The 12,359-nt window shown below is 43.0% G+C and overlaps 1 protein-coding gene across 1 annotated transcript in view; it reads right to left on the bottom strand.

The window, feature by feature from the left end:
• Nucleotides 1-12,359, bottom strand: part of LOC310958054 (integrin beta-1-like) — a 28,071-nt gene that overhangs the window by 6,335 nt on the left and 9,377 nt on the right. Inside the window, exons 2-11 of the mRNA XM_083928852.1 lie at nt 8,998-9,064; nt 8,473-8,558; nt 5,180-5,402; nt 4,041-4,211; nt 3,713-3,951; nt 2,705-2,860; nt 2,423-2,518; nt 2,236-2,325; nt 1,986-2,126; nt 739-941 (exon numbers count right to left, since the gene is read on the bottom strand). Coding sequence (XP_083784978.1) covers nt 739-941; nt 1,986-2,126; nt 2,236-2,325; nt 2,423-2,518; nt 2,705-2,860; nt 3,713-3,951; nt 4,041-4,211; nt 5,180-5,402; nt 8,473-8,558; nt 8,998-9,064 — 1,472 coding nt within the window. The remainder of the gene's footprint in view (nt 1-738; nt 942-1,985; nt 2,127-2,235; nt 2,326-2,422; nt 2,519-2,704; nt 2,861-3,712; nt 3,952-4,040; nt 4,212-5,179; nt 5,403-8,472; nt 8,559-8,997; nt 9,065-12,359) is intronic.

Genomic DNA, 12,359 nt, shown 5'->3' with positions numbered 1-12,359 from the left:
CGGTTGAGAAACCCCAAAAAAGGGGTTAAAGATGTACAGTTGTGGTTGGAAACCCATAAACCTTTAAGGCTTTATGGTACAAGGTACTGCGCACTTTTATGAATCTTAGGGCGCGCTCACACTATCCTCCCGGACCGAGACCCGGACTTTAGGGTACTTGTCCCCCCTCCCTCTCCCCCCCGCGCCCCAGCCCCGTTTGTACTCACACTACCAGGGCCTCGGCCAATACTTCTTGCTGTCCATACGCCTTCAAGCCGTAACACGTCACACGCATTGATCGCGTGTGTGTGGCTTTGTTTACAAATCTTTCCATAGACCTCAGAGTTTTTGTGCGTCTTGTCGACTGTTTTTGAATATTTTCATCCGACCAAATCTGCAGTAAACACTCCACCTCCGCATCACACCAACATGAACCTTTCACCGCCATTGTTGTTGTTGTTAAATGTCCGCGCATGGTCCGTCCTTCTATGTACATGTCCGAACAGGCACACATAACGCTACTGCCGTAGGGCTCGTGCTCGTGCGCGTACACGTGCGCACGCTCATGCTCGTACATGTGCAAACGGCTCCGCTAAAGCCCACCTATTTCAAGCGGGCCGTGGAGGGCCAGCTGGCCCCAGTTGAGCGCGGAGCGGGTGCGCTCACACTACTTAAAGGTACTAGACTTTAGCTGAAAAACCGGTTTTGGCCGCGGCCAAAAGGATAGTGTGAGCACGCCCTTACTGGCTGGATACTTACTTGCAGGCTCCACACTCGAAGGTCCCATTGCCCTCGTGGCAATCCTTACTGTCGGGAACTCCTTTTGCAGCGCACTGACAGTCGCAGATGAAGTTGAGAACAATCTCCACCTCCTCGTTGAAGCCCAGTGGCTTAATTTTAATGATTTCAGACCTGCCATGGGAAGGACACTTCTGGGATTCGATGGAAATCTTGAAAGACACCTGGAAACCACCAGAGGAGCGTTTATGAGGTCATTAAAACTATTAAAGAGGATGTTTCATTTCAGACAGGACTCAGGACACAGTTTTCATTAACTGTTTCTTTTGAAGTTACTTTTTCTAAAAGCATGTTTATTCCCCCTTTAGGTCTCAATTTGGAGCAGTCAATTATCCCAACCAGCACAGGATGCTTATGTAGCAAGAAGAAGATAGTTTTTTTAACCAACTTCACACCCCACAAACAGGACATTGAAGCTATAAAGTAACACAGCTGCCAGGAATGGTGCTCTTCCACCTTCTATCTGGGTTCCCCATGAGTTGAGATGTTTTAAGGCCCAGACACACCAAACTGACATCAAAGGACTGCAGACGAAGGCTAACTGTTGCATCACCTCATTTGGCATTTGTCTTGGCCAAAAAGTTGCACTTGAACGCAACGCAATGACTACAGCCGACAGACTCTCACCGTCGGCCCATCTTTGACCAACTGTCCGACTGGTGTGTTAGTGGCTTAAAGCTGCAGTCGGCAAGTCTGGCAGATCGAGTTGACTCAGTCAAATTTCTAATGTTTACAACTCTCACGCCCCTCTCCACTACTAACAAGCTCCTCCGCTCCCCTCCAATCGAGTGCTCGTCAGTGCACGTGCACCGGATTCCTGTGTATGCGCCCAAGTCTTGTCTCATCAATAAACGGCATGGAGTATAAGCTACATGGTGGTAGACTGGCTAATTTACTCATAGATAGCAACTGCTAATGTCATTAAGCATATGCCTAGCGTGAGGCGTGTGCCTGTGATACTATAACATGCGCGAAGGGGGATCTGTGGCGTGTGCACAAACTGTGCCTGAGTTTCAGCTCCGCGCTGAGTGGACAGGATGATACGGGCGATGTGGATTTTTGCAAAACAAACAACAAGCTCTACCTGCACTCGTTTTTTCTCGTTTATGTTGTTCCATCAGAGCGTAGTGTCGGCTTCAGTGAATATGATCAAACAAATGTCTCAATTTCTCAAGTGAAATCAGTGATACCAAAAGGGTCGTATGTACCTCGTCTCCGATGGAGATGTTGGAGCACTTCCTGCCGTTCTCCCCGGTTCCCTCCACCCCGTTCTTACAGATAGACTTGTAGTTGATGGAAACTCCCTCTGGCAGCCTGCCGTTTTCCAGAATGACCTCAGAAGACAAAGACTGTTGAAATAAGAGAGATCAAACAATCACTGTAGGCTCGAATGATAGAGGTCAATCCCAACCTGTGCATACAAGTTATCTTTTAAAAAGATGGTGCCGTTTGACTCACGTTGTAAGCATCAATAATGAGTTTGATCACGTTGCTGGAGTTGGAGGACAGCGTGCCAACTGCTGATTTGGGAATTAGATTTTTCAGCTCCTGAAAGAGAGGAAGAGAGAACGGTTGAAGGTAAGAACAGATGGGACAAAAGATAAATGTGTGTCTTATCTTTGAAGTGTATGACAACGTAGTTTACCTTGTAAACAGGTTGGAATTCCTCAGTGACGGCAAATATGGTCTGGATGTTGTGATCACTCAGTTTCTGAACCAAATGGGCAATGGAGGGGTAGTCCTATCGAAGGATTCAACAACAAAAAAAAGGTAGAAACACACACACACACAGAATTCTTTACAAAAGCAGCATTCAGCCACCATTTCACATCTCAGACAAACAGTCAAAGCTGAAAAAAAATACACCTGCTCAGTCAACTCTCCCTGGATACATTGTGCATATTAAATAAATGAATAAACTACACACATAGTAGTGGCTCATGGTGTATATGTTGTTCTCCAGGTGGCACTTCCCATCGTTGGGCAGGACGATGCCGCCCAGTTTGCCGTCTCCAGCAAAGTGAAAACCAGCATCGGTAGAAAACACCAGCAGACGAGTCACGTTCCTCCAACCGATTTGATCCTGGGAAGGAGAAGGAAAAAAAAAAGAGACTTCTCATTAATATTTGACACATTTACACCTAAAAAAAGGCTCACCCTATTTCCCCAAAATAAAGGCAAAAACTTTTTTTGAAATGTTTCCAGTATTGAGTGCGAATGCGGCAGCCTGGCCGCTGTGAACCACACTGCAATGTAATCGAACGGGGCAACCGTGCACCGACAGTTTAGTCTACTAAAAGAGTTTGTTTTTGCTGTTGTTAGGGTTTTGTTTGGAAATCCTGTTCTACAATCTTGCAGTATGTTACCAGGAGAGGGTGGATCTTCACAGAGGGACAGTTTGTTGTGAAGCGTAGCTTTGTGTTATCTATTCAATTCAATTTTATTTATAACAAAAGTCATCTCAGGACACTTTCCAGAGCAGGTATAGCCCAACAATTCCCCCATAGAGTACGGTGGCAACAAAAACCCTCGCCACAACAGGCAGGAACGTCGGACAGAGCCAGCTCCACGGAGGACAGTCATCTGTCTTAACACAATCATCTTATCGTCTAAAATACAGTATATTATATATATACAGTGCATTTCTGAATTATGCCAACAATGTGTGGAGCTACACTTGTGCAGCTTTCATAGACTAACTTTCCTTTAGGATAGGACAGGCTGAACAGGAGTGGCTGAAGCAGTGGCAAGGTGTGCAAAGAAAGGATCCTTACACTCAGATACACTGCGCCTCGACTGGGAGGAATACTGCTGGCAAAAGAGGCTGCAGTGCTAAATACAATACTGGACGCATTTCAAAGAAAGTTATTGCCATTAATCACTTCCGCAGAATTACATGGAGAAATAAGAATACAGAAATGTAGCCCCTTCCTACCTCACAGACGGCCACCTGCATGATGGCATCAAAGCCGCCCTCGGGAGAGTCCAGGTTTCCTGAGATCTGCTGCTGACTGACAAGTTGATTGAAATCGTCTCCTTTGTCCGTCAGCTTCAGGACGTTCTTATAGCTGAAGGGGCTGGTACAGTTCTGGTTCCCTGTGCAGGGGTTGAGGAGCCTGGCTGGCGTGGTGCTGATGTAAGGCATGACTGTCTTCTCCACAAATGAGCCAAAACCTAAAAAGGAGAACGCATTTCATTCAGAAGTGTACAAATCACACACTGTACATACGCTTTTCCGTGGATTATTATGAGGTTTTTCTTACCAATCCTGAAATCAGAGGTAATCTCTTGCATTTCCCTCATGAGGTCAGTGCCAAGGTTCTTCACGTTTTCCAAATCATCCTTCATGGAGAAGGAGAGGTCCATAAGGTAATACAGGTCGATGGGGTAGTCCTCAGCACGCTTGAATTTCAGCTCAAAAGTCTGGGGCTCACCTTGAGGAAAAAAACATAAATTATTTTTAGTGGAATTGAAGAGATTGGGACAACATATAAAACACCATTATTTGAATCTTCTTACTACTCATTCATTCATTTTGTGGGTCTTCTGCTACAACAAGGAATCCTGTTTTTGGTCTGTACTAGAGATGCACCGATCCAGTTTTGTCCGTTCCAATCCGATACCGATACCTGGGCTGAGCGCATCGGCTGATACCCGACACTGATCTGATCCTACTGTTGAATGGATGAAGCTTATACTTTGCCATGTGAGTGAAGGCATCAGGCTTAACATAAACATTTAGCCTTGTTAAAAAAGATATAAATGTACTTAATTACATATTATTAACAAATACCAAAGTACATTAGCAGCAAAAATAAATAAGGAGCACTTCCATGTAAAGTGCACTGCAAACAGATATTTTAAAATGTTATATAAAACCCTAACCGATGTTGCAAACAGAGAATTGAAGTGACTAGATCGCTGTAACTGTGTTGCATTAAGAAATGAATGGATCGGATGCTGGATCGGCCCGATTCATCCGATATCCGATCTAGCTAATTAGTCAATATCAGACTAATCCAGGTATTGGATTGGTGCATCTCTAGTCTATACTAGAGGTCTTTTCTGAAACACAAAATAATGACCTCTGAGTTTTCTCCAGAGCTGTTTGACTCAAGATTCCTCGAGTAACTTGATTACTCCAAACTATTTTTGGGGCAAAGAGAGAAGACAGGCCAGAGACAAAGACAGAAAGTGTGATCAAACACAACTAGCTTAGCACAGTGGCAATGTTGAGCCTATCCAGTCTTCTTATGTGATTACATGATAAATCGATGTATTAAAATCGACGGTAGAATACTTTATTACTAAAATAAACAATAGCTGCAGCCCTGCGGTCAATAAAACCCTGTTTTTGCATCGTATTTCATTCTTGGTTTTGCTACAGAAGTTGAATATTTACCAGATCGGAGGGTCAGGGTGAGTTTCTGGGGTTGGATCTGGGTGATCTCCTCGGGACTCAGTTTCTCAGGCACGTCCTTCTTGCGGTTGGTGACGGGCTTGTTCTTGTCGATGTTGATTTTTCCACGCGGGTTCTCAATTGCGGCTGCGGGACATTTCCTGTTCTTCAGGGACTCCAGATCATCACAGCGAGCCGACTTGGACTCACCCACAGTGAGGAAGTCCTGCGAAATAGCACAAGAGGCTTTTGTGAGGATTATTCGTGTACTACATACACACAACTCCTTTCCCTGACTATGTGTCCCATGGGCTTAACGACACTCTGAGGAGATCGAATCTGTGGCATAACAGAGGGCAACATGTTCTTCTACAGTTAAACTGATGTTTTAACACCAGCCATACAAAGATATTAGTCGGTGTGTGCAGGTAGCAGAAATAAAAATTTGGAAAGCACAAAAATGTATGGTCATTTCCAGAGGAGATATTTGTGCAGAAACATCTGGAAAGGTGCTGTAAATGTACAGGAATTTTTCTTGGTGGGACTAACATGAAGAAACATGTTGTTAACTAGTACAGTCACACGTTGCATACTGACAAACAAGACTTTAAATAACATATTCAATTTCACTTTATAATGTTCACAGGCCTGTGAACCTATTGAGTAAAGAAGTGTGAAAAAAAGAAATTGATCTTGACGCCAGGAGTAACTGTTCTGCCTGTGTGCTATTAGTATTTGGGGTATTCGTGGCGCAGATACAATTTTCAGGATCTCTGACATGAAATCAACGAGTCATCAACCACTGAGGCCTCTGACATCAATCCACTTTACTTTTACTGCCTGTTTTTTTAAGCCATTGTTCCTCTGCAGCAGCGAGACGAGGAGAAACAGATGACTGGGAAGCCTGGCTGAGAGTATAGATTAGATGCACATGATAGCCCACAAGGCATAGCAGAGGAGGACTTGAGACAATAGACTCCGTCAAAACAAAAAATAGTGCTTTGACCTAATTCTTCCAAAACCACGTGACACACAGAGGCCTGTTTTCCCTCTGCATCTCGCCGTACACATTTGAAAGATTAAACTTGAGAAATGCAAGACGCCTATTGTTCTGAAGGACACTGTGTTTGCAGGGTGAATAAAGGGAATGATGTACAAACGTGTGCAGGTAGTAAGCAGAGAGAAAATAACAGCTTTGTCATCCTCAATCACACAAGAAATAGGTTGTTTTGAGTGATGGGATTCTGTTGTCATTTTGGGGTGGATTTTGAAAATGATGCTCCGACTATGAGAAGATTAACCCAAATGTACATCTGGTTTGCAGCAAAACGAGAGCGTACTGCTGCAGTCATGTTGTGATTTCATAAGCTCAAGAGTAGATAAAAGCCAACAGTCAGCAGAGAAATGCTGGCAAGATTACACAGGAATGCAGCTCTGTCTCGACATACGCCAAACTGATAAAAAATACCCAACCCAGAGAAATGTTCTTATTGGAGACGCAGCTTCAGGCCAATTACACATCACTTATTTGGACAAATAAGTGAATTGGTTCATGGATTGGTTAAGAATACTTGAGGAGGACCACTTGTGCTTTCAGATAGTAAATCATTGGTGACGGGGATTTGACATCAAAATAGGTCGAGGCACTCACTGCATATTATTTTGACTGATCAACATTGTTGGATTACATCTGTGGGGGTATCACACACAGCAGGGGTCTCCTACTCTCATCACAGTAGAATTGTGTCATAATTCACTGGCCAGTTCTACTGATTCACATTAAGCTGCAAAACACGCTGTTCGCCATTTTATTTAATGTAGGAATAGAAATACTTCCCAGACATTTGTTGCACAGCATAACACGTTCGTCCTGAACTAGCAAAATATCCTCTAGGAGTGAACATACATTTCATATTGACTACGCGCTTCTGTAAATCCGTATTTTCCTGGACTGTGGTCTGTTGACTCAGTGATGTATTGCCATCACAGCAAGCTTACTTGCCTTGGGTAAAGAAAAAGCCTAATTAAAGAGGATTGTTCAGCCAAAGTTTCCACTGCAAGACAAGAAGCAGCAGCACTCATGTTTACAATTAATGGTGTAGTTGTGTCGTTTACGTGGCTTTGGTTGAAAGGCAAGAAAGAGCAAATCTTGTGGATCTCTTAGCTCTCCACTCTACATTTGTTTGTGTATATACTTATAGGGTAAGTACAGTTTATGTTCATACGTATGTTTCAAGCGGAGCCCCATGTTAAAATGCCCAACTACAGCAGACATAAACATGTTTACAGCCTGGTACAAAGAAAGCTTTTGGTCTCTGTAGCTAATTTCCCTATTCATGACAACTGTATTGAGGAGGAAAACATATAAAACTCACCAGTTTAAATGATTTTAAAGGCTTAAAGTCTGTAAAATTAAGGGCGTGGCTGCTTTGAGTGACAGGTGGCAGCCCTCTCAGGAGGCTAATGTTAGCTGCTAGCTGTCTGTTTTCTCCACTACCGTCACGGCACCTCAGCTCTCGGCCGTGTTTGTGCTGTCGGTGCTTGGGTACTTAACTTTCTCCATGGACGCATGTGTTGGTGCCTCTTGGGGAATTATTCATCCAAATATGGGACTAATAATATTTGCTGCTGTGTGTTCAACAGGACTACAGGACAGTTCAAGAAGTATGTGCATCAGTTTTTCCACCGAGTGAAATTCTAGTATTATTTTATTTGTATTAGCATTATTATTTCTCAACAGTCGTATTCAAGATAATAATCTTACACAATGTTGTTGATATCAACGTAACATACATCAGTCCTCTGCCGATCAGTGTCACTACAATAAATATGTGCACTGTTTGCAATAGTGGTGAGGGGAATTATGATCTAAAGATTATCATCATCAACATTATAATTGTCTCATTGTGGATGTGCTGGTGTAATCTTAATTCAGGTGAATTGATTTGCTTCAAATTGTTCGTTAGACAAGCAAAGCAGCCAACGAGATGATTAATACGAATCATCAAGAACAATTATTGTATTTGTGAATTGTATTTGTTTTGAATGGATCTTTGACTCCATTCTGCTGGACACAGACTTTTTGAAATGTTGGAAAAAGTAACAAATAAAAATTGATCATTTGATTCGTTGGCGGTTGCATAAAATAATGCACAAGACAATGACTAAGAGCAATATCTGTTAGCGCTTCTTGTGCAATGAAACCATTAAGCAATGCTGCAGCAAACTCTGCATTTGCCACACCCACAGTTTGAGAATCTCCAAGATAACTGTTAACAAGTACTGATTCAACTCACGACATCTGTGCACCATCCACACGTCTCGGCGACCTGGATGCATTCCCCACACGACTGTGCGTTTGCCTTGATGCAGATGCTTCCCTCTGAAGGAGACAACACGAGCTCATTTTAGCAAATGACAAAACACAATTTCCATTAGCTCACTAACTCCAACCAGATTCGGGGTTTTGGCTGCAGGAACACAACTCATTCCCAGTTCAGAAAACTGAGTCATGCTGAGAGAAGCTCTAGGCAGCTCACCAAGGGATGACTTCACCTTGTAAAAAAAAAAAAAAAAAGAAAGAAAGCAAAGCAGCCAACAGGACTCAGGGAGCCAACAGGACTCAGGGAACCATAAAACCATGACTGAAAATAAAATGCAAAATGTGGAGCGTAATCAACATTGCTGCATGAAGTATGACAATGAATACTAATGTGTCTGTATTGCAGAAAAACATGCTATGAGAGGGGGTTAGCTAATATTTAACAGGTAAGATAAGTAAAAACGTGAACACATAACATTTTGTTGTTTCAACTCCTTACCTTGCTGTGCCCAGCTGCCACGGAGGACGGCTGATAACGTTGCTATTAAAATCAACCGCAGATCCATCTGTAACAAGAAAAATAAAATCAAACTCAGTGTCGGAAGTGGAAGCCGACATGAGTCAATCACGCTGGTCTAGTGTCAGTGACAGCTAACAGACAAAAGGTGTGTTTTATTGGTATCACAAGTACTACTTAGCCGTGGCTGCAGAGGTTTAAAAGGGATTCAAACACATCCATTACATACACGCTCTGTAGTGTCATCCTAACACCTATCATGTCATGTGTTGTAAAGGCTGCATCCTGCCATTGAGGAGAAATACCTCAGTTACTGTGAGGCAGCAGAGGGGAGGAGGGACTCCAGATTTTCCTATTCCAAATATGGAGGAACGATTTGCCCACATTCAGCTGGTGTCAGCTGGCAATTGGTCAGCACTTCCACGAAACCACCATACTACATACTTGCTTTGTGACTGTGGTTTTGGAAACTTTAATGCTGTTAAAGGCCTGAATAAAGGTAGTTTCTTATCTCTACGGGGCATTTCAGATAAGACCAGACCAGAGGAAGACGGCGAGACGCTTGAGAAGACATGATAAAAATGTTGCGTAAAGGAGAGACTAGTCACATAACTCGAGGTGTTCACCAGAGTGATTCATAATAAGTCGAACAGCAGACTTGTAATGAATGCAACAGAGCAGCAGAGGAAGCTTTGACGCCAAGATAACTGACATTAGAGCCGCAACAGAGCTGCTGGAGGGGAATAACTGTGGTTTAGGAGTCCTATGATGCCTCTCTACCACACTGAGCTAGGATTCAAGTATTAACCAACCAGCCACAACGCCAAAAACAGTAATAATTAAAATCTTAAAATTGGCTAAAGATCGCTCGTGTAACAGCAACTTGTAAATAGCTTTGGTGGTCAACATTTTTACTAAGCACGGTTTGTGCAGAACAACAAGGCGAGCTAAAGTCACAACATGGTAGGAAAAGAAAAGAGAAAAGCAGGGTGTGTGTGTGTGTGTGTGTGTGTGTGTGTGTGTGTGTGTGTGTTTTCCCATATTTGGTCAGGCTTTTCATGCCTCTTCCTGAATCCCTACCATTCCCCACAACTCCAGTGACACACTTCCTTGACTGTCTGCCCAATCCTTAAACTTAAAAACTCAGAGCAACTTTCTGTGTACACAGCTAACTAAGACAGGAGATATGATAGTGTTGAGCAGCTAAGTCAACAGCCGCGTTCCAAATTAGTCTATCCCTGTTGGATATTATCAAGCCAATTTGCAAATGGTCAGTGTCAGTGGGTTATGGTGCTATTTATATTTGCACTACACAACAAGAAAAGGATATGTTCACGGTGACGTAGAGGTTTCCTCAGTAGATGCTCAGTGAAAAAGTGTGAAAAAAATACTGTACGTTTGCTGCAGTGGTCGAGCAAACAACCACATCCTGTGAACAGGGTGCTTAATGTCTAATGACAAACTCAAATGTCCCCATAAGTGCTTTAGTGATAGTTATCGTCCTTCTGTGGGGACTTGTGAGAGAAAGACAAGTCAGATAAAAAGAAAAGGCAACCTTTAAGATTTGAAGCGCAGTGACATCTGACAGAAACACCAAAGCCAAATGTGATTTTTATTTGATGTTTAACATCTGGTCAGGGGCGACAGATGGAAAGGCACTGACCCTTTTAACTACGGAGGCCTATACTTAAACACTGACACAAAGACGAACTTATGGTAAAACGGTCAAAAACGCAACATACCCAGCAAGATGCTTGATCAAATTTAAGCCGGCACCGACGACAAAGACCTTCCCCACTATTAGGGCTCCTCCCCAACATTCCCCAAGAACAGCTTTGTTTACCACTCTGGGGCTCGTCCGGCACAGGGCTGTAAATAACAGAGAGCTGACAGATTTGGAGACGTTCAGGGTCTCCAGTGCCTGTGTTGGCATTAGGGAGGCACTGGCATTTCTGGTAATGATCTTGGGGCGTGATCATTTTGAAAAAAAAAGGCTTTAACATCTACTCTGAATTAAAAACTTAGGTCACCTTTTAGAAAAATCTACTTTGAAATTGACATCCACTCTTTGTTTTTGCCAAAGGTTTCATCCCTTAAATAAATAAGTGACAGCTGATTACTCTCTATCTTTTCAGCTTCAAAGCAATGAAGTGAGCAATAGCAGCATTACTGTGTGATCGTTGAAGGAGGAGTAGTCTTCACTGGTTCGCCAGCTGTTCTGAATTCAGCCGAGAGAAACGAAAGGTCAAAAGACGTCTGATAAGTATACAGACTCCTCTGTGGTTACCGCATAGTGAAGCATTTCTAATCAATAGTCCCTTTCATGCACTGGATAGGGAATTCCTGCATTAACTCTTAAAGCAAAAGCATTTCTGGACTGATCACTCAACCACCTACTGCCTCTACGAAGAGACAACATTTCCCCCAATGCGAGACTATCTATCCGTCTTCTACGGGCGCAAGCTGAACGCTGTCCTAAGGATTCAACACGTTAACAGAAAAGTACGGCATCATCTGCATCTACCACTTGTATCTAATTACTTTCTTTTAAATCCGGATCACGAGGCACACAGTAAAGGCTACCTTACTTCTGTCCCACATATTAGTAGAGAAAATCCGTTAACTACACATGTGAGGCCATGTTATTTTCTTGCTCACGGTCAGGCTGAACACTGATACCTAGTCTTACTCATCCTCCTTTTCCACCCTCATCTCTCTCTCTCTCTATCGTCAAGCAGAAACTATGGTCTATGAGTAGTGGTGAAGACAGATTCGAGAGCCTAATATTTAGAGTAACATGAGCGCGCCGTGTCGAATCATGACTTTGTATGGGCAGGTCGGAGAAGACAGGGACGGCACATGCTTTACGTTTGTGATGCTGAATGTCGGTGTCACGATTTTTCATTTCCAATTCCACCTCTGTTAATATTAGCCAGAGCTGCTCAGCTCTTTTCAATGCAAGTACAGTAACTGGGACAGTTTTGACAAAGCTTTGTCACCACAAATTAAACTTAACAACCTACTAATCTAACTAATCCATCTGAAACCGTTACTAGGTTTATTGATTACTCAATGGAAATAAAAGGAAATTTAGTTGTGTCAGAGAGTGCTATCAAAATAGGCACATTTTCTGCTTTTCTTGGTTATATGCGACAATAAACAGAGTATCCTTAGATAGTGGGATGATGTTTGGATATAACATGTAAAATTAAGAGGCTCTACGAAAATAAAATGGGAATTTGAAGAGTTGAAGAGTTGAAGAATGATGGATATCACTAAGGGCGCACTCACACTGTCCTTTCGTACCGCGCCCCGGGCTTTAGGGTACTTGCCCTCCCCCTCCC

Source organism: Echiichthys vipera (assembly GCF_963691815.1).
Source record: "Echiichthys vipera genome assembly, chromosome: 15".
Classification (NCBI taxonomy): domain Eukaryota; kingdom Metazoa; phylum Chordata; class Actinopteri; order Perciformes; family Trachinidae; genus Echiichthys; species Echiichthys vipera.
The sequence above is the reverse complement of the archived record's forward strand: the minus strand, read 5'-3'. Positions and strand labels throughout refer to the sequence as shown.